The 22,781-nt window shown below is 39.5% G+C and overlaps 1 protein-coding gene and 1 long non-coding RNA gene across 3 annotated transcripts; one reads left to right on the top strand and one right to left on the bottom strand.

Annotated features, from left to right (window-relative positions):
• Positions 1 to 4,353: 4,353 nt before the first annotated feature.
• Positions 4,354 to 12,547, bottom strand: FGA (fibrinogen alpha chain). Its single transcript, XM_070768958.1, has 6 exons — positions 12,390 to 12,547; positions 10,066 to 10,200; positions 9,076 to 9,259; positions 7,895 to 8,040; positions 5,995 to 7,318; positions 4,354 to 5,254 (listed from the first exon to the last, which is right to left on the bottom strand). Exons 1-6 carry the CDS (start codon positions 12,519 to 12,521, stop codon positions 4,545 to 4,547), a joined length of 2,631 nt encoding a protein of 876 aa, XP_070625059.1. The 5' UTR covers positions 12,522 to 12,547; the 3' UTR covers positions 4,354 to 4,544.
• Positions 12,548 to 12,667: 120 nt separating this feature from the next.
• LOC139176675 (uncharacterized) lies at positions 12,668 to 22,176 on the top strand. Of its 2 annotated transcripts, none has more exons than XR_011561069.1 (2): positions 12,668 to 12,822; positions 13,752 to 22,176. It is a non-coding gene; the product is annotated as an uncharacterized lncRNA (long non-coding RNA). The 2 variants fall into 2 exon arrangements; XR_011561068.1 differs by having other exon boundaries at positions 12,668 to 12,934.
• Positions 22,177 to 22,781: the final 605 nt, after the last annotated feature.

Genomic DNA, 22,781 nt, shown 5'->3' with positions numbered 1-22,781 from the left:
CCATCACCAACTCCCAGAGTTCACTGAGACTCACGTCCATCAAGTCAGTGATGCCATCCAGCCATCTCATCCTCTGTTGTCCCCTTCTCCTCCTGCCCCCAATCCCTCCCAGCATCAGAGTCTTTTCCAATGAGTCAACTCTTCACATGAGGTGGCCAAAGTACTGGAGTTTCAGCTTTAGCATCATTCCTTCCAAAGAAATTCCAGGGCTGATCTCCTTCAGAATGGACTGGTTGGATCTCCTTGCAGTCCAAGGACTCTCAAGAGTCTTCTCCAACACCACAGTTCAAAAGCATCAATTCTGCGGCGCTCAGCCTTCTTCACAGTCCAACTCTCACATCCATACATGACCACAGGAAAAACCATAGCCCTGCATGCTATCTAGGTTGGTCATAACTTTCCTTCCAAGGAGTAAGCGTCTTAATTTCATGGCTGCAGTCACCATCTGCAGTGATTTTGGAGCCCAGAAAAATAAAGTCTGACACTGTTTCCACTGTTTCCCCATCTATTTCCCATGAAGTGATGAGACTGGATGCCATGATCTTTGTTTCCTGAATGTTGAGCTTTAAGCCAACTTTTTCACTCTCCTCTTTCACTTTTCTCAAGAGGCTTTTGAGTTCCTCTTCACTTTCTTTCTTTTTTCTTTTAATTAAATTTTATTTTTAAACTTTACATAATTGTATTAGTCTTGCCAAATATTTCTGCCGTAAGGGTGGTGTCATCTGCATATCTGAGGTTATTGATATTTCTCCCGGCAATCTTGATTCCAGCTTGTGTTTCTTCCAGTCCAGTGTTTCTCATGATGTACTCTGCATATAAGTTAAATAAGCAGGGTGATAATATACAGCCTTGACGAACTTCTTTTCCTATTTGGAACCAGTTTTTTGTTCTATGTCCAGTTCTAACTGTTGCTTCCTGACCTGCACACAGATTTCTCAAAAGGCAGGTCAGGTGGTCTGGTATTCCCATCTCTTGAAGAATTTTCCACAGTTTATTGTGATCCACACAGTCAAAGGTTTTGGCATAGTCAATAAAGCAGAAATAGATGTTTTTCTGGAACTCTTTTGCTTTCTACATGATCCAGCGGATGTTGGCAATTTGATCTCTGGTTCCTCTGCCTTTTCTAAAACCAGCTTGAACATCAGGAAGTTCACGGTTCACATATTGCTGAAGCCTGGCTTGGAGAATTTTGAGCATTACTTTACTAGCATGTGAGATGAGTGCAATTGTGCAGTAGTTTGAGCATTCTTTGGCATTGCCTTTCTTTGGGATTGGAATGAAAACTGACCTTTTCCAGTCCTGTGGCCACTGCTGAGTTTTGCAAATTTGCTGGCATATTGAGTGCAGCACTTTAACAGCATCATCTTTCAGGATTTGGAATAGCTCAATTGGAATTCCATCACCTCCACTAGCTTTGTTTTTAGTGATGCTTTCTAAGGCCCACTTGACTTCACATTCCAGGATGTCTGGCTCTAGGTCAGTGATCACACCATCGTGATTATCTGGGTCGTGAAGATCTTTTTTGTACAGTTCTTCTGTGTATTCTTGCCACCTCTTCTTAATATCTTCTGCTTCTGTTAGGTCCATACCATTTCTGTCCTTTATCGAGCCCATCTTTGCATGAAATGTCCCCTTGGTATCTCTAATTTTCTTGAAGAGATCCCTAGTCTTTCCCATTCTGTTGTTTTCCTGTACTTCTTTGCATTGATCACTGAGGAAGGCTTTCTTATCTCTTCTTGCTGTTCTTTGGAATTCTGCATTCAGATGCTTATATCTTTCCTTTTCTCCTTTGCTTTTGGCTTCTCTTCTTTTCACAGCTATTTGTAAGGCCTCCCCAGACAGCCATTTTGCTTTTTTGCGTTTCTTTTCCATGGTCTTGATCCCTGTCTCCTGCACAATGTCACGAACCTCATTCCATAGTTCATCAGGCACTCTATCTATCAGATCTAGTCCCTTAAATCTATTTCTCATTTCCACTGTATAATCATAAGGGATTTGATTTAGGTTATACCTGAATGGTCTAGTGGTTTTCCCTACTTTCCTCAATTTAAGTCTGAATTTGGTAATAAGGAGTTCATGGTCTGAGCCACAGTCAGCCCCTGGTCTTGTTTTTGTAAGATTTGGAGGAGATCACTTATTTGTGAAAGTTGCTCAGTTGTGTCCAACTATTTGGGATCCCATGGATTACATAGTCCATGGAATTCTCCAGGCCAGAATACTGGAGTGGGTAGCCTTTCCCTTCTCCAGGGGATTTTCCCAGCCCAGGGATCGAACCCAGGTCTCCTGCATTGCAGGCAGATTCTTTAGCTGCTGGGCCACAGCAGCACATAAGGAAATGCAAGAATATTGGACCATTATAGGTGACTCATTTGCAAGCTGTTTGCTTACCTTTTTTCCACTTCCCCAGGCACCACCCAGCGCCCTTTCCTTTTTCCTACCCCTCCTCCCTCCCTCCTTCTTCTCCCTCTCTCCCTCCCGTCCTTCCTTCCCTTTTGTCCCTTCCTAGGAGAAAGGATGCATTTTCATTGGGATGGAAACTTTATGCAAGTGAGAGCAATGTACTGGGATCCCAATATGCTTGTGATATTTTAATACATTTTCAAGAGTAAGTGGCAAGTGCTTCTCACTAGAAGAAACTGTGAGTTAAAAATTGGGGCCAGGAGCCAAGGCCACCAAAGATGCAACTTAGATCAATAAAATACTGACCAATGTAAATATATTGAATGTATGACTATATTTATATAGATCATATTGAGGTGGTTTCAAAAAATGTCTTACTTTAATAAGTAATACATCACAGAACATACTTTATGATTGGTGAAAAATGAAGTGAAATGAAAACTGTGGGGATTTTTTATTAAGGTGTTAAGTTCAATGTGTTTGGACTACTTGTAAATATTTAAAAGATTTTAAATGCTTTTTTCCATGTACTTTCTGAAAGAAATTGGTTAGACTCTAGGGAGAAATTTTAATGTGCATTAAGGTCTTCATCTTGAGAAATTTGTATGCAGGTCAGGAAGCAACAGTTAGAACTGGACATGGAACAACAGACTGGTTCCAAATAGGAAAAGGAGTCCGTCAAGGCTGATTATTGTCACCCTGTTTATTTAACTTATATGCAGAGTACATCATGAGAAACGCTGGACTGGAAGAAACACAAGCTGGAATCAAGATTGCTGGGAGAAATATCAATAACCTCAGATATACAGATGACACCACCCTTATGGCAGAAAGTGAAGAGGAACTAAAAAGCCTCTTGTTGAAGGTGAAAGTGGAGAGTGAAAAAGTTGGCTTAAAGCTCAACATTCAGAAAACGAAGATCATGGCATCCGGTCCCATCCCTTCATGGGAAATAGTTGGGGAAACAGTGTCAGACTTTATTTTTCTGGGCTCCAAAATCACTGCAGATGGTGACTGCAGCCATGAAATTAAAAGACGCTTACTCCTTGGAAGGAAAGTTATGACCAACCTAGATAGCATATTCAAAAGCAGAGACATTACTTTGCCAACAAAGGTTCGTCTAGTCAAGGCTATGGTTTTTCCTGTGGTCATGTATTGAGGTGAGAGTTGGACTCTGAAGAAGGCTGGGGGCCGAAGAATTGATGCTTTAGAACTGTGGTGTTGGAGAAGACTCTTGAGAGTCCCTTGGACTGCAAGGAGATCCAACCAGTCCATTCTGAAGGAGATCAGCCCTGGAATTTCTTTGGAAGGAATGATGCTAAAGCTGAAACTCCAGTACTTTGGCTACCTCATGCGAAGAGTTGACTCACTGGAAAAGACTGATGCTGGGAGGGATTGGGGGCAGGAGCAGAAGGGGATGACAGAGGATGAGATGGCTGGATGGCATCACTGACTCGATGGACGTGAGTCTCAGTGAACTCTGGGAGTTTGTGATGGACAGGGAGCCCTGGCGTGCTGAGATTCATGGGGTCGCAAAGAGTCGGACGCGACTGAGGGACTGATCTGATCTGAAGGTCTTCATTGGAAGTCTTAAAAAGTAGATAGGTTTCTATTTCTGTTAGGAAAGAATGCTCCTTCGGCCTTGCTGGATTTGCTTGCCAACAGAGGAGATTAATGTTCATAGTAACTTGTAAATTCCTAAACAAAGGCCAGCCATTGTTCAGTCCAGTGATTTGCAACTTAAGATATTGGTTTAAAACGATTCAAGTAGAATAGATGAAACTAGTTTTTGCTTTACAATGACCCTATGACTTTGGGTGGTATGAAATGGAGACATTCTCAAAACTACACCCTTAAGTGTTGCATAGAGGACCTTCCATCTCACTTCCTCTTACTGATGTACTGTATGTCCCTTGGTGCATTTTAATACAAATTTTAAAGCCCACAGAACTATTTTAAAGATTAAAAACTCATGTAACTTTATTTTATAAACACTACTATGTCTCAGTTACATTTAGCTACAGTACAAAGAATAATAAAATAGCACCTGAGAATTTTTAGTAGGCTGTAAAGAATCTCCTTTCTCTTCCTTAATTTTTTCTCTTCTTCACTAAATAGAGTCCACTCACTTCCACTCCTTCAGCCTATTGTGTCACAAGGGGCCGGATTTTCATACGAACAGCCCTGAGAGAATAATCTGCACCTCTGAAGGGGACCCAGACCACACCATTCTCAATCTCATAGGGACTGTTGTCCCTGGGGTCATAGGAGCCACCAGGATAGTAGATGCCATTGAGATTGGCTGCCTGGCAGTTGTTGTACCACCAGCCTCCTCCGTAGACTTCAGCACAGTTGTCTTCCCACTTGTCTGCATCCCTGTCGAAGGTGCTGAACCGCATACCAGTGTGAGAAGTGTACTCTGTCCCTTCCTCCACAGAACCCTCAATCAGAGCATCACCTGCTGTGCCCTTGTAAGAGGAGACCTCAAGGGCATAGTCCTCTGCCTCAGAGCCTACCCTCAAATGATATTCTGCATAAGCCCCTTTCCCAGCCCAGTCTTCTAATTCAACCCTAAGGATGGAGCCCCTCAGGGTTAGTAAGTGGAGGTATTCATTGCCTAGCCAGAATTCTCCTTCTCCCTTGTCATTTAGGCTGCCGAAACCTCTCTTGTAGTCTTGCCAGGTTCGGTTAAAATTCAGTGATCCATCCATTCTTTGCTGGATCAAAAGCCATCCTCCCAAACCGGTCTCTTGATCGCAATAAACAGAAAAAATTTTACTGGATGCTGGTAGCTTGATACTGAAAATGCCACTTTGGGCACCTGAAGGACGTGTTTGGAGGACATCATAACAGTCTAAAAAAAAAAAATTAAGCTGGTTGGAAGAAATTTCTCTCATTTAACTTTACAAAGTTAAATGGCCTAGATTAAATGAAAGTAACTGGCTTCCTTTCCCTCCCTTCCTTCCATTCTTCCTTCTCTTTAAAGAGAAAGGATGTGCTTACACAGGGATGGAACTTATGCAAGTCAATAGCATTTATATGTACAAATTGCAAGGGGGCTTTTTCTCAATGAATTTGTAATTTCACTTCCACATACTGATTAATGACAAGTAATCAGCAAAGATATCTTTAGCATTTAGTACTAATATCACTTATTTTTAACCTGACCTCAATGTCACCCGAGCCATACACTAAAAATATGACTAATATGTTAGTGACAATTTCCAACAGCACACATTCTGAGTGGTAAAAGAATTTGAATAAACAAATTTAAAAATTGAGTGCCAGAAGGATTAATTCATTCATTCATATAACATGTATTTATTGAATGCTGACTCCACACTGCTAGGCGTTTGGGAATACAGAAATGAACATGATAGACAAAGTCCCTGCCCCCATGGAACTTACAGTCTAGCACGCGTGCGCACACACATATATACACACACATACACACAAACAAAACCATGTAATTTCAATTAAGCAGGATAGAGGACTAAGGAAGAAGTAAAAGGTGCTATGGGAGACACGTTGCAGGAGTAATGAACTTAGTCTAGGGGGTCAGGGAAGGCTCCCCCAAAGGAGAAGTGTGGATACCTCTGGCAGGACGAGCTTTAGTATGGCCTTTCTGGGTGCCGTGTGCTCCTTTAAAGCCAAGATCCTCTAGGCTTTCGGCCTCATCTTCCATTTTAAAGTGCTTGCTTTCAATCGCGGAGCCACCTCTGTTGACAGTTGTGCTGCTGCTTACAAACTGTTTGCTGTGAGTTGAAGTTTTACTACTGGAAGAGCCCGATTCCCCTAAGGCTGCAAATTCGGGTGCTAAGCCTGTCCTACCATCAAACTCGTGTGAACTACGGGTGAAGAAATCATCCTTGTCTCTATGAAAGAAATCATCTAGGTTACCCCTCGAAGGAAAAGTATGGTGCCAGTCGAAGTCCGCGTCACCGCAGTCAGAACCATCTTCAGACTTTACCACTTCTTTGGTCGTTTCTGTGCGACCGTCGGCATTTGTAACTGTCTTTGTAATGACTTTAGAGCATGAACGACGAGTGGTAGTTGTGTGACCAGAGGTGACCTTCTCATTATCAATCAGAAGCTCTTTATCTCCTTTAGTAGTGACAAGTTTACCTGTGTGGAACTCTTGCTTTGTCCCTGAACTTACACTTCCTTCCTCTCTAAAGGTGCCCCAGTCTGGACTGGAAGGCCTAATGTTCCCATGACCTGAGCTATCTGGCCTAAAACTTGAAGATCCAGAGCTTCCAGTATTCCAAGTGCCAGCACTTCCGGGCTCGGGGCGGCCGGGGTTCCAGGTGCCAGCACTTCCGGGCTCGGGGCGGCCGGGGTTCCAGGTGCCAGCACTTCCGGGCTCGGGGCGGCCGGGGTTCCAGGTGCCAGCACTTCCGGGCTCGGGGCGGCCGGGGTTCCAGGTGCCAGCACTTCCGGGCTCGGGGCGGCCGGGGTTCCAGGTGCCAGCACTTCCGGGCTCAGGGCGGCCGGGGTTCCAAGTGCCACTACTTCCAGGTCCATAGCTCCCAGGGTTCACATTTCCAATACTACTGGTTCCAGGCTTTCTGGGACTTCCTGGTGCTAATCCTGTTCCTTGAGATACAGAGTCTCCTCTGGCATGTCCATCGCCACCGAAAGTTTCCAACACCATTTTCGTCTGCTGCATTTCCAGCAGTGCCTTCCATTCTAGAGGGGCCTCTTGGAGCTGGCTCTTGAACTCTCTGGGAACAGGGCCTGTAATTGTACTCATTTTTATCAATGGTAAGTATTGAATGTCTCTAGAGGGAAGTAGGTTTATGGCAATAACCTGTTCAAGTTGCTTCTGCTGATTTTTATAGTCCTCCAGATCTACCTTATGTTCTAAAGCTCTACTGCATGACCCTTTGCAAGATCGGATCTTAATATCAATGTCCACCTAGAGAGAGGGGGGAAAGATAAAGAAAAAAGGTAGCTGTAAATGAACTGTCTGTTGAGTTCTTAGTAATTAACTTACTTTTTGGAAACTGGTTTCACTTGTTTGACTTGGAGACCTACCAACCATCCTCAGTGGAAGAGACCTTGGGTATTGTAAGGCTGGCCAGGATAAACAATAGGAGCTATCTGGATTTATCTTAGAATAGATCAAGAGGAAAGTGCTATTCCCTCCAAAGGAAACATTAATGATGTGATCCTCTGTGAGACTGAAGCTGAAGACTCAGAGACACAGTGGTGTCAGGGAGAAGCAGGGCTTGGAATAAGACAAGCAAAGACTGAATATTTGCTTTTGAAATTACCATTTTACATGCTCTTGGAAATTTTACTTAATAGCACTGAGCTTGTTTTTTCATCTGTAGAGTGGATCCGTAATACCTACTTTGGTAGATAATAGCTATAACGCATTGCTCTACGTCAAGTAGGCATTTAAGTAGGCATTTAATGAATGACTATTGTCTTCCTTTCCTTGCTACTCAAAAATAAGGAAATCTGAAGTCAGAGCCACATCCTTACTCACCTCCAATCGTTTCATATCTACCAGTTGATCCCTGACATTTTTCTGCAGAACGTTGATACGTTGTACTTGTTCTATGACTTTGCGCCTCAGGATCTCAATTCTGCTTCTCAGATCTTCTGATATTTGTTTAAATGTATTATCATTGTCTGAAATGGAAAATATGGATACTGAAGTAGCTGCTGAGTGATTTGCTTGTGTTAGTCAGAAAAAGAAGGCAATTTGCTTATGGATATTCCCCATTTTACTTCTATAATAGTTTCTACTCTAAACATTTAATTTGTGATTTTCAAATCTATTAGGTGTTTGATATTTGGAAAATATCCTGCAGTCATCCATGAAAATTAAGGTGCATTCTTCAAATAAATCTCTGAAAATGTAAAGGTATAATTGAGATAAAATAATGTTTAATCACATTCCAATTATTTCATTATATCCTTAATCAAGGAACTTGAATATATTCTTGGATTTTCTTACTGAAAAGGTTTTCTTCCCAGCTATAGGTTTGAAATTGTTTGTAAACTTTCTTTTTTTATAAGTCAGCAGGATCATTCATTTGCCAGTTGCTCTTGCACCATAAAATTAATTAATTGAGTCTCCCAATGATATAAAGAGTGAAGGCAAGTTTTCATGAGCTGGAGTCTCTTACTAAACTTGCTGCCCATGCCCAGAGCAAGTCTGAAGTTTCCTGGTCCTAATGAGACTTAGTGCTAGGCCTGGGAGAAAGAGACAACATGACTCCATATTTTTTAAAAAGCAAAACACTTTCTAAGAGGCTCGGTGGAGTCTGAATTGCACTCCCAGCCCCACCACCTGAGCGCTTTGTGCCTTTGGGCAAGTCCCTTGACCTCTCAGTACCTTCCTTTGTAAGGCAGAAACAGAAACATCTACTCAAAATGTTGGGCTCATCTTATTTGCAGAATATACTCTTAAAAAAGAACACACTTAGATTCTAGTCTTCAGTCCAAAATTCTGACTTTGTGACCTAAAATAATGCTAAGCTACCTTGTTTTACATGATAAAAATGACTAAAACAAGGCCCCTCCTTAAAATTCAGGGATATCATAAAGATACGTGTTTCTACTTAAAGTACCCTGGAATAAAATCACAGTTGCTACAACAAGACATCCTATCTATTTCTGATTTTTGTTGTTTTTATTGTGTGCACTAACTGTAATACTTACTGTTAGCTTTGGCAAAATCCCCTCTCATTAGTTCCACTATGTTCTTGGTCAATGTATTAGAGTCCTTACTGTTCTTCTGATAATTAAATAGTGAATCTCTTAGTTTATTTATTCTGCTTGTAAAATCTTGATCGACTTCATCAATCAACCCTTTCATCCTGCAGCCAGAAGGGCATTTTGTATTCTGGAAACGAGGAGGAAAAATTAACAGTCTATCTCTCAGAAATGGACTTCTGGGTGCTGAGGGGTGGGGGAGGGTGGAGGAGGGATGGATTAGGAGTCTAGGATTAGCAGATGTAAATTAGTATATGCAAGATGCATAAACAGCAAAGTCCTACTGTATAGCACTAGGGACTATAGTCAATATCCCGTGAGAAATCATAATGGAAAAGGGTGTGACAAAGAATACACATATGTATTACTAAGTCACTTTGCTATATAGTAGAAATTAAAATAATATTGTAGATCAACTACACTTCAGTAAATTAAAAAAAATTAATGAAATAGTCTGTCTTTCAGAGCCAGTAAAATTTTGCAGGTTTCTGTGAGCCCCCACTGTTCTCTTCTTCAGTCTCTTCACATCATTTCTTGACCTAAAAGTACTTTAAGAGGGCTAGTCGGAAATCCTAAAGAAATTCTGGAATGAGGGTCCGCTTAACCATAAATTAGGACCCATGAAATCTGGAGGCCCTAATACTCAGGTTCGTAGTACTTGTCTGAACATGCAGCTATAATCCAATCTGTTAATCCCACCAATGCCCCAGAGTCTGGGAGGTGATTTAAGCAGTGCTCTCAGGACTAGGTTCTTTTCTACTTGTCTTCTTTTATTTGCAATGTAGGTTAATTAGGTTATTTCCTACTGGACAAGTTTTCAGTGACCTGAAGTGGCAGCTTGCATGCACTGCCAGCAGGTCAGGAAGGACTGTCCTGATTCAATCTGTGTGCCCAGGAAAGGACTCTCCTGCCCCAGTCCCCATGCCCATGGCTTACCCAGTCTTCATCAGAGCAGAAGGGCCAGCCTGTCTCTTTGCAGGCAGATTGCTGTCTTTCCACAAGTCTTGGGCCACGCACCCCTCCTCCTTCAGTTAAAAAGTCACCACTGGGAGGATCACTACCATCTTCTGTCTTTAACGATTTATAAACACACACGAAAGAGAGAGGTGATCTTTAAGCAGATAAAGAGGAGACACTAGCATGCCTATAAATCCTGAGCAAGGGATCCAAGGGGCTCTATAAGCTTCAGTTTTCTTATCTTTTGGATGAAAATCCTTAAGGCCCATTTTGTGGAGTTGTGAGGTTAAAGGAGATTAGTGTATAAACCTTAACTGTGTTTGACACTAATCAAACCTTTAGTAAATGTTAGGAGTTTTAAAGGATCTGTTGTAAAAGAAAAATTATTTGAATCAACAAACAGTTAAAATTTACTTTTACATTTTCATTCATACCTGGAGATAGAAAAATAATGGAGAAACCCAAGAGTTCTCTCTCCTCTAACTCCTGTTTTAGTAGGAAAAAACCTATACTTCAGGTCTGTGTCTCCTTCAAATATCTACAACGACCTTATGGGTCCAAAATTTAAACAAGCATATACTGAGGACACACATGTGGCCAATTCATACTCAGAAATGCTTTTAGGGTTACTCACATAATAATTTCTTTTATTTGAAATGAAAAGTATACTGAAAGAAAAAAAAGGTCCAAGACTGTCAACTTTTTTTGAACATCTTATAGTTAGAAATAAAAATTAAAAAAAAATTCTGTTGGTATCAATGAGTGAAATAGGATATATAAATATTCTTCCAACAAAATGGTATAACTTAATACATCAATGTTGATTTTATGTTTTAACTATTTTTATTTTGTACCACCAACTTGCAGGGAGTTTTGTGATCTCAGTAGTTTATTTTTGTTATAACTTTATTTATTTATTTTCTCTGTGCTGGCTTTTCTCTAGTTTTGGGAATGCTCTCCACTTACGGTGTGTGTGGCCGTGGGTTCTCCTGTTGTGGAGCACAGGCTCTAGGGCTTTCGGGCTGCACTAGTTGCGGTTCCCAGGCTCTAGAGCACAGGCTCAGTAGCTCTGGAGCATGGGCTTAGTTGCTCTGTGGCGTGTGGGATCTTCGCAGACTAGGGACTGAACCTGCATTTCTTGCATCTCCTGCATTGGCAGGTGGATTCTTTACCACTGAGCCACTAGGGAAGCCCTCAGTAGTTTATTTTTATAATTAGTTAGTATTTTCTGTCTCATTAAAAAAACCCCGATAATAGTAATGTGAGCAATGTATAGTAATGTCAAGCAATCAAGAGCAGTTTATTTAAAGGAAAAAGTACAATCTTTTTGTTTAAAAAATAAAATTATAAATTTAGACATACTTTGGAATAAAATGACAGGATAATAAAAACAGGTAAAAATTAAATATTTATGCCAATAGTGGAGAAATAAATGAAATGTATGCATTATGCAAAATATAACTTTAGCAAATGCTGTTAGTCTTATTTCCTATAAAAATGGTTATTTATTGCTTACTGTAAGGGAGAAAATTATGTTAGAAATATTCTTTAGTTTCTTCTACTCTGGTAGGGTTTATAAGCAGTAAAGAGAAAGAAAGAAACCAGGATAGTTCATAGCCTGGAAGTAACTGAATTTTTAGAACAGATTTATCATGTTTTCATAAGATTAATGTGTTTCAAAAGTATTGTTGAATAAAGTTTGTCTTCTTTTCTGTAAATCTCTGTAGTCAAACTTTAGGAATTATTGCAATATTTGTGATTATCTTAAAAGCATACAATTTCTTCCAAAAAGCATACTGGTTTATCAATTAATCTCTTCTGATTTTGCTGTGTAATTTGTTTTCAAAAATAGCTAATTTTCTTTTGTCTTAAACACAAAAACAAACTTTTAGAAAAGCTACATTAAACCATTGCTCTGCATGTTATGGGCAAATAGAAATTAATAATTAGGTTAAAAATTCTTATGATAAGAATGTTCTGTTAGCTAGCAATCCCAAGTCTTTACAGCAACAAAGATAGCAAATATTTCTTCTCTTTAAAACAAACAAACAATATAAAACCAAGCTACAGGTGCAGAAGCTTCCCCTGTGAATTTATACACTTTGGTCCAGCTAAGTCTCTTTCTTAGGATCATATTCCCTGTATTCTTGAGATGTCAGTCCCATCTGGGAACTTCCCTCCCCAGGCTACAGTTTATAAAGCCAGCAGTGTGTGATGACATACACATAGCTGACTCAGACCTGCAAGCTCTTTGTAGAATGAACACCAGAAAGAAAGAGAAAAGGAAATAGAGAAGGCCATACCTTAATTGCACCCACCAAACTCAGGACCAGGCAGAGGTCCCTCACGGAAAACATCTCTGCCGTGGATAGGGCTGACTCAAGAGGAGCACCCAGCTGAAAGAAAGGAAGACTGCCTCCTCTTCCAGTCCGCATCCCATTTAAATCTGCAGGAGGTCTGATTAATCATTATCTTTGTCCCATTGAGAGAGTCAACATGCACCCTGCATCCCTCGCTCCTTCTGTAAGGTTGTTGTCCTAGAATTTCTTGCTCAATTCCCCAAGCTTGTTTGCTTCTGATAAGCTATTGCAAAGGTAGCCCAGTTCGTGGAAAATTCCATATTCCAGGAACACAGTGACTTTGGAAATGCAAGGGGGAACGTGGGAGGACCTACTCTTGGAGTACTTGAAAGAATACAGAGGTGGCAGAGATGGGCTAGCCATAGCCCACCAGGAGGTAGGGATTTGACAGCTGAGATTTCAGTTTACATAGGAATGATGGTTGGTGGATCTGACTTTTGACTGACTGTGGCGATGAACTGATCCTGAAGGGCTTCGATAAGCTTACTGTGAGCAGAGATGACTTCCCTCTCTCCAGAATGGTTAGGACAGGCAGCCCCTGAAGCCAAATATCCTAGATTCACAATCCCAGCTACACCATTTCCCAGCTCTGCTTTTGGACAAGTACTCTACTTCTTTATGCCTCAGATTCCTCTAGTGATAACTTGCCACACATTTTTATGAAGAATAAATAAGTTAATCTTTGTAAAGCCCTCAGATTGTCACATAGTAAGTACTCAGTAGTAAGTGTTAACAATTATTGGAAAATTTAAAATGCCATGAAAATATTATTTGTTTTCAGTTTCTGTAACTTTGGACCTGCTCATTTATTTCCCTGCTCTTTATCGAATTTTCTTTTCTAAGGAGTTGCCAGATTTAGCAAATAAAAAACTAGGATGCCCAGTTAAATTTGAATGTCAGATAAACAGCAAATATATTTTAGTGTATGTACCATTCAATATTTGGACATAGACTAAAAATTTATTGTTGTTGTTTATTTGAAATATATATTTAACTGGGCATCCTATGATATGTCTGCCAATCCTAGTTTGTCTCAAATGCTGCTTCCTATGTGAGGCCAATCCTGATTGTAGTATAATAACCAAAAATCATTGAGTGTTTACTACCTGCTGGACACTTTGTTGGACACTTTACATAGTACCTGATTTCATGTCTCCAATTGAAGTCAGCCTCTTATTTTTTCATACTTCCTTAGACCATGTACCACTCATAATATTTAGTACTACAGGAACATTATCCATCTCATCCATTAAATCATAAACTGGAGAACTGACATATTTTATTGATCTCTATATTCCCCAAAAGGTATGGGACTTCACTGAACAAGAAAGCATGAATGAACTCCACTGTTGTGAAACTGACTGCTGTCTCCTTGGGCTCTGCGGGTGTGTGAAGCCTGGTGTGAGTGTGTGAGAGCCCTGGTACAAGGCAGAGCCCTCCCACACCGCCTGCTCCATGGAAGGTTCTTTGTCCGACCAGGATCTCCGCTGATGTGGCTTTCTCGGGTTTCTAGAGGCAGCTGCAGAGCTCAGAGAGAGCCCTGGAGCCTTATCTGGATTCTGGAGGGCAATGATTCCATGGAAAACTGGGTGACACTTGTCTACAGTGGTTGAACTAGCAAAATGCCAGGAATATATAGGACCCAAGACTGACTTCCTCAGATGTTTTCCTCTGCACAAAATGTCTTTCTTGGAGGTGAACATGGAATATGCGAAAAGTTCCCAGAGAGTAGTCTGGTGAACTTCAGATGACTTGGTTGGACAGAATCTGATGGAAAGTAAGCTAAAAGAAACCAGTGTGGCTGAATGCCAGCACTCTGGTGCCATGTCCAGGCATTTCCAAGTAGCACCTGGGGCACCATCATTGCTATTCCATGGCTCTTTCAGGTATCTGCACGTCTCACTCCCTTGCTTCATCTAGGGCTCTGATCACCTCTTTGGAGAGGCCTCTTTTGACCACACTACCTAAAGGGCAGCTACCCTCACATGCTTTTCTTTTAAGATGAGTGGGTTTTCACTCATTCTATTTGATCACTACTGGACAGTATAGATGGGAAAGTTGTTTATTTTTTGTCTCTTCCACACTACATTCCTGAAGCTGAGGCACACTGCCTACTACAATGCCAGGCGTAGAATAAGTACTATTAAATATAAATAGAAAGTTCCTGTGTTATCTCTCCAGTACCAGAGTTCCCTAAGCAAGCACTTCTGGGGGACTCTTCAGCCTGGCACTGCAAAAATGAACACCAGGCTAGGTTCTTTATCTCATGTGTGTGCTAAGTCGCTTTAGTCATATCTGACTCTTTGCAACCCTATGGACCCTACGCCAAGCTCCTCTGTCCATGGGATTCTTCAGGCAAGAATATTGGAATGGGTTGCTGTGCTCTCCCCCAGGGGATCTTCCCTACCCAGGGATCAAACCAGCATCTCTTATATTTCCTGCCTTGGCAGGTGGGTTCTTTATCAGTAGCACCACCTGGGAAGCCCTCTTTGTCTCATAAACAAGCCTTGTTATCAGCCTTGGAGAAGCAGGTTTTGCTTAGACAGAAAGGCATGCAGGTGAATAGGCAATGAATAATACAAGGAATATGATTTTTTTATTGAGGTGTATATGATGTCCAATATTGTGTGTTTCAGGCATACAGCATATTGTTTCACAATTTTTAAAGATTATAGCCATTTACATTTATTATAAAATATTGGCTATATTCCTATGTTGTACAGTATATAGGAGTATAATTTTTTAAATCATATGACAATAAGGATATCTTTACAGGAGTAAAAATGGGGAAAAAATTGAGAATTTTCCAATTTCTTAAGCCAAAACCACTCTGTATTGCATTTCCCCAACAGATTACTATAGTCTATTTTCTTTAGCTCTAATGAGATAAATATTTCCTTCATTAATATAATTTTCCACAAATTATAAGTATCTAAATACAGAATTCACATATATGTTATGCCATCACACCTGGCAGGACTACAATAGTTCCTATTTGTATGATATATAATGTATGTAAAAAGAGTAGAAATTCTATAACTGTAATTATGTTTCACTTTTAAACTATATCCACACATTAAAATTTATATAGGAGGGTAAAATACATAGCCAGTCATCTATTTGTCCTTGTAGAAGCATAACTTTAAAATACAAATGAAGCAAAATAAAGCAACCCTCTGCTTTCTTTTGAATGGGGTATTTGTCCTTATTGGGGCTACATCCCAGAAAGGAGGCTATACCTTCCTTCACCAATTTATTTTAAATGTATTAAATTCTGAGATCAGTTCATTTATTCATTTGTTTGAGAATAATAAACATTTATTGTATATCTGCTATTTGTCTGTCCTGCACGCTGTATTCTTGAGATAGAAAGGCAAATAATGTATAGTCATGTACATTCAGGTTGCTTGCAGCTAAGAAGTTAAACCATATAAAATTGCCATTTTTGTAGATCAGAATGATTAATGTCTCAATTTCAGTAGGTTTAATCTGATACAAAACAATGGAAAAAATCCCATGAGGTAAGTTCAAAGTACTTTAGAACACAGAGATTGAAATAGTGTTTCTGCATTACTTTCTGTCATATGTTTTTTATAAAATATTCCTTAAAATATCAGATTTGATTCATGTCTAAAAATGAAAGATACCTCTTAAAAAATAGTAGTTACATCTTTTAGCATAAAAACTTGTATGAATGTGTATATTTATTAGTCTCCTAATAACAAGAACATAATGGTACTTTGACAGGAAATAATTTGTTAAAATAGTATTTAGTGCATAACTGGAAAGTAGCACAATTAATTTCTATATTTTGAAATGTTTGAATTACAAATACAAGAGACCCTGGCACTTAAACTACTCTTTTGGCACCTCTGGCTCAGGTTTTATTCTTTTTGTTTTTTGCCTCAGGTTTTGACAGCAGTGACTGATCTGTAAAGGATTTACTGGAAAACGTTGGCAAGGCTACTTAGCTTTGTGTATCTTATTTTCTCTCCTTGTTTTCCTGAATTCCAAGCAAAATTGCAAAAGCTTGTTTTTAACCAATCTGCTTAATGTGAAAGGTGAATAGATTAGTATGACGATCTATCTGAAAGTGACTAATGGGCTTTTTACTTTCAGAACTCATCAATACTCTGATTGCAGATGGTTTTCCTGAAAGTTACAGCTGTAGAAAGAAGATGAGAATTTCCTTAAATACACAGAAATGATTCTGAGCTACACTTATGAAAGTGAGGATGGAAAAAAAGAGTTCTTGATCATTCCTGATCCCATCACAGTATGTTTCTCTTTAATCTCTTTATTCATGAAAGAAACCTACTTTGTTCTTTAAATTAAACTATCCCCAGATTAATAGCCATTTAATTGAATATTTTTTAGCATTTTTGGAACTAAATTTCATAATGTTCCAATCATAAAATAATCATTTTATTTTTTTGTCCTTATGCATGATTTTCATGGTCTTTTACTTAAGTACTTTTAATCAAGTTTCCACTAAGTCATTGTATGTGTGTGTGATATGTATGCTTGAGGAGTGTGTGAGAGAAAGAGAGAGGGAAAAGTGAGGTCCCTTAAGTGTTGCCAGTGTTTCATTTCCTTTGGTTTTGAACCCAGGTTTCCTGAATTGCAAGCAGTCTCCTGCATTGCAGGTGGATGCTTTACCAACTAAGCCACCAGGGAAGCCCTTTTAACTATATTATCAACTAAATAATTCATTTTTCAAGATTAATCAATTTAACTTACAATGTGCTTAGCTAAATTTTGCTGGATATATCACTTTTTGTTGACTGTGTATTAAAGTATAAATGGTATTTTTGAAAAGTAAAGCCATTATGCAGGTGAATAATCAAGTGATGTGTTAATATCAACAACATGAATTCATCTCAACATCATACAGCTTAAATTCATTTAATTTGGCACACTTCTCTGATGTCACTGTGGTTCTTCTATTAAATTTAGCAAACATGATCTATCAGTTGGTATTTATTTAATAGTCATGTATTGAGATCTGGGAAAAGAGTATCTGTAAGGTATTTGGACTTTCCATAGCAAGGAATTTATGAAAATTATGGTGTAATTTTATTATTTAGACTGATTTACTTCTCCGTGATTCTTCTTGAAACCTATTTTTAATGGACAATTTTATAGTAAAAAAAAAAAAAAAGAAGGCATTTGGGTAAAATTTTGTGTAAACAAAAGTCAACAAAAAAAAATATGAAGCATTGAAACCCAAATTGACAAGTATACCACGATGTATCTCTCTAAACAGTCAAGTTCATGAACAACAGGGAAAGACTAAGAAATGGTTACCAAAACTGACTAAGGAGATACGACAACTGAATGTAGTATATCCCAGATCAGACCCTGGAACAGAAGAAAGGGCATTAGTGTAAAAACTGATGAAATCTGAATAAAGCATGGAAGTTAGGTAAGAGTAACTACTAGGATTGGTTTCTTAAATTTTGACAAACGAGCTTTGGTGATATCAGATGTTTAATGTTAAAGGAACTGGGTGATACAGATAGGGACTCTCTGTAGTATCTTCTTTTCTGAAAATAAAAAATAATTTGGAAATTTAAAATTTATTAAAATATATGGGTCAAAAAATTAAAGTTTTAAAATTGTTTCCAAATTTAACCAACATTAGATTCAAATCTCATGCAACAATACCAGTCTTAACAGCACAAAGCAATTCAATTTTGTCTTTGTGTCTGGAGCAGTTTCATATATGATCTCATTTGACCCTTCCCATAGCTTTGTGGTATAAAAAGAGCAAATTAGGAAGGAGAACATTTCCAGTACAAGGTCACTTAAATGTTAGGTCATTTTTTTTTCTAAGTCACACTTTAACTAGTTATCCCTGGGGATTTGAAAGAGGTCACATTCATTGCAGAGTAGAATCTGCCCTACTCTGTTTATTTAAGAAGGGTCAACATTCAGATTTATTCAGGGAGGGTTCCCATCTACCTTGGCTTACTTCATGCTTTTAAGTTACCAGCAGAAGCAAACCTAGATAAGGACTTGGGAAATGGGACAGAGGGCCAAGAATACTGGATTTGGGATTTGGAAAAGACAGTTTTGAGCCAGTTGTAGACCTGATTAAATGTCATGATCTGAATTTATCTACTTGAGCTTTCAAATATTTCCCAGTGAAACTGAGATTAACAAGAACTTGAAATTTCACCATCCAGCCTTCCCCAAAGACTTTCAAACCTGCTACAGAGGCATGCTGTACAAGCCATCAGTCAACCATACTCTGAGTGCTCAAGATTAGCCATTTGGGCCAAAACTTGTGTTTACAAGGCTAATCATTATCTATCTTTAGTTCATTTTCCTTATTAAAGGAAAAATATTAATGCTCTTCTTGAAAGCAGATCATTATTGAAGAGTAGTTATGATTTAGGTACATGGGACCATTACTTGTCTGATAATTCCTGTGTCCCAATTTGTGAACACTGTCTCAAGAATAAGATCATCAAAATTATGTTCTTTGATCATAATGAAATGAACTTAGATATTAATTAAAAATACAGTTTTAAAAAGCACAAGCTTTGGGGCAAAATAATATTCACTTTGAAAGACTTGGAATTGAAAGGAGATTAAGGGAAGTTACCAAATACTCAGATTGTAGGTAGAGCTTAACAATGCTGAATGGAAAAAGTAGTAAGCACGATAAAGACCTAAGTAGTGCCTGTCAAATTGTTTGTGGTAAAGGACCAGCTTCATTAAATTTCTAATGAGTCACAGGCCTATTAGACCGTAAAATGCAATAAAAATAATTATTAGTAAAACAAAGTGTAAAAAGGCAAGGATATACAAAATATAGGTCAATTTTTTTATTATTAGATTCCAAAGGCATATAATTACATTTGAATAAATATAATCATCACATACAAAATATAGGAAAAATGTTTCTACACTAATTCTTATTTTTTTTGCTTATCATAATGCTCACTTGTAACAAAAAATCGGGGGATCAGCATTCTAAGTCACACTGATTTACAGCGTGATGCCATTTATACAATTTAAAAATGCATAGCACAAAAGGATATGTACAAATAAAGAAACACATCAAGTCTGTTACAATGGTTGTTTATTATAAGGAGTAAAGAGAAGAAAAGGAGATTTGAATGAAAGAGACTCAATAAATCAGAGTGACCTGACACAGATGTGTGTGAATGGTGTGCTAGAAGTATGACTAATTCAACTTCGGGGTGCCCAGATGGTGCAGTGGTAAAGAATCTGCCTACCAATGAGGGTTCCATCCCTGGGTTGGGAAGATCCCCTGAAGGAGGAAATGGCAACCCACTCCAGTGTAGTTTTGCCTGGAAAAGTCCATGGACAAAGAAGCCTGGTGGGGTTGCAGTCCATGGCATCGCAGAGTCCAAACATGACTGAGCAACTGAGCACAACTCAATTTCTGCCTCTGGGACACACACACACACACACACACACTGAAAAGGTATATGAAATAGTCTTTCCCACACTCTAGGTCTCTTTATCCTTAGCTTATATTTTCCCAGATAATCACGATGGTGTGATCACTGACCTAGAGCCAGACATCCTGGAATGTGAAGTCAAGTGGGCCTTAGAAAGCATCACTATGAACAAAGCTAGTGGAGGTGATGGAATTCCAATTGAGCTATTCCAAATCCTGAAAGATGATGCTGTTAAAGTGCTGCACTCAATATGCCAGCACATTTGGAAAACTCAGCAGTGGCCACAGGACTGGAAAAGGTCAGTTTTCATTCCAATCCCAAAGAAAGGCAATGCCAAAGAATGCTCAAAATACCACACAATTGCACTCATCTCACATGCTAGTAAAGTAATGCTCAAAATTCTCCAAGCCAGGCTTCAGCAATATGTGAACCGTGAACTTCCTGATGTTCAAGCTGGTTTCAGAAAAGGCAGAGGAACCAGAGATCAAATTGCCAACATCCGCTGGATCATGGAAAAAGCAAAAGAGTTCCAGAAAAGCATCTATTTCTGCTTTATTGACTATGCCAAAACCTTTGACTGTGTGGATCACAATAAACTGTGGAAAATTCTGAAAGAGATGGGAATACCAGACCACCTGATCTGCTTCTTGAGAAATTTGTATGCAGGTCAGGAAGCAACAGTTAGAACTGGACATGGAACAACAGACTGGTTCCAAATAGGAAAAGAAGTTCGTCAAGGCTGTATATTGTCACCCTGTTTATTTAACTTATATGCAGAGTACATCATGAGAAACGCTGGACTGGAAGAAACACAAGCTGGAATCAATATTGCCAGGAGAAATATCAATAACCTCAGATATGCAGATGACACCACCCTTATGGCAGAAAGTGAAGAGGAACTCAAAAGCTTCTTGATGAAAGTGAAAGTGGAGAGTGAAAAAGTTGGCTTAAAGCTCAACATTCAGAAAACGAAGATCATGGCATCCGGTCCCATCCCTTCATGGGAAATAGATGGGGAAACAGTGGAAACAGTGTCAGACTTTATTTTTCTGGGCTCCAAAATCACTGCAGATGGTTACTGCAGCCATGAAATTAAAAGACGCTTACTCCTTGGAAGGAAAGTTATGACCAACCTAGATAGCATATTCAAAAGCAGAGACATTACTTTGCCAACAAAGGTTCGTCTAGTCAAGGCTATGGTTTTTCCAGTGGTCATGTATGGATGTGAGAGTTGGACTGTGAAGAAAGCTGAGCACCGAAGAATTGATGCTTTTGAACTGTGGTGTTGGAGAAGATTCTTGAGAGTCCCTTGGACTGCAAGGAGATCCAACCAGTCCATCCTAAAGGAGACCAGTCCTGGGTGTTCATTGGAAGGACTGATGCTGAAGCTGAAACTCCAATACTTTGGCCACATCATGCGAAGAGTTGACTCATTGGAAAAGACCCTGATGCTGGGAGGGATTGGGGGCAGGAGTAGAACGGGACGACAGAGGATGAGATGGCTGGATGGTATCACCGACTCGATGGACGTGGGTTTGGGTTAACTCTGAGAGTTGGTGATGGACAGGGAGGCCTGGCATGCTGTGATTCATGGAGTCACAAAGTGTCAGACACCACTGAGTGACTGAACTGAACTGAATCCAATTGAGTCTGTAATTATATCTCTTGTTTTATTTCTTAAGCTATGAGTTTGAGCAAGCTTCATGAGTTGGTGATGGACAGGGAAGCCCACTGCAGTCCATGGGGTCTCAAAGAGTTGAACACGACTGAGCGACTGAACACTTCAGTGTTCACCACTGAATATTAATAACCAGACAAGGAAAATTTTGAAATTCATCTGTTTATCTCTATCTAATTGAATTTTAAATTAGCTACAGAACTATTGATAATTTGTGGTTTTTCTCAGTTACTCAATCTGTCCAGCTCTTTGTGACCCCATGGACTGTAGCCCACAAGACTCCTCTGTCCATGGGGATTCTCCAGGCAAGAATCCTGGAGTGGCTTGCCAATTCTCTCCTCCAGTGGATCTTCCCAACCCAAGGATCAAACCTCCATCTCCTGTGGTTTCTGCATTGGCAAGTAGATTCTTTACCACTGAGCCACCTGGTAAACAAAACTAACAATATTTTGTTTGTAAAGACCTGGGCTCCATTCCTGGGCTGGTAAGACCCCCTGGAGGAGGGCATGGCAACTCACTCCAGTATTCTTGCCTGGAGGATCCCCATGGATAGAGGAGCCTGGTGGGCTATAGTCCATGGAGTCGCAAAGAGTTGGACACTAAGCACAGCACATAACAGGACAAACAGTGAAGAGGTATAAAGTGAAGTTGCTCCGTCGTGTCTGACTCTTTGCAAACCCACTGACTGTAGCCCACCAGGCTCCTCCATCCATGAGAATCTCCAGGCAAGAATACTGGAGTGGGTTGCCATTTCCTTCTCCAGAGGAATCTTCCTGACCAAGGGATCAAACCTGGGTGTCCTGCATTGTAGGCAGACACTTTACCATCTGAGCTATCATGGAAGCCCGTGAAGAGGTATAGAAGAAAGTCAGAAGCCCCTTCCCATCAATCAACCCTGAATTACCCAACATGCAGACCATGTATGTACTCTGGACACTCCAAAAACAGGGGCTCCAAATGTTTATGAAAAACTGTTATAATTGATATTTTAGGAGAAGCATTGGAAAAGTGATCATGAGAAAATCAGAAACTTTTGGACTTGTTTATATTTATTTTGTTTAGTATTTTATTAAATTTTATAGATCAGTTGGAGGAGAACAAATATATACAAATAATGCATGTATGTCGACACTACATTCTACTCAAGATGTTTATGCATATGTACTTTTACATACTTCTCATTGTAAAGTTGTTTTTCATGTTAAAGCATATTATTTAGTA

The sequence above is a fragment of the Bos indicus genome, chromosome 17 (genome assembly GCF_029378745.1).
Source record: "Bos indicus isolate NIAB-ARS_2022 breed Sahiwal x Tharparkar chromosome 17, NIAB-ARS_B.indTharparkar_mat_pri_1.0, whole genome shotgun sequence".
Lineage (NCBI taxonomy): Eukaryota > Metazoa > Chordata > Mammalia > Artiodactyla > Bovidae > Bos > Bos indicus.
The sequence above is the reverse complement of the archived record's forward strand: the minus strand, read 5'-3'. Positions and strand labels throughout refer to the sequence as shown.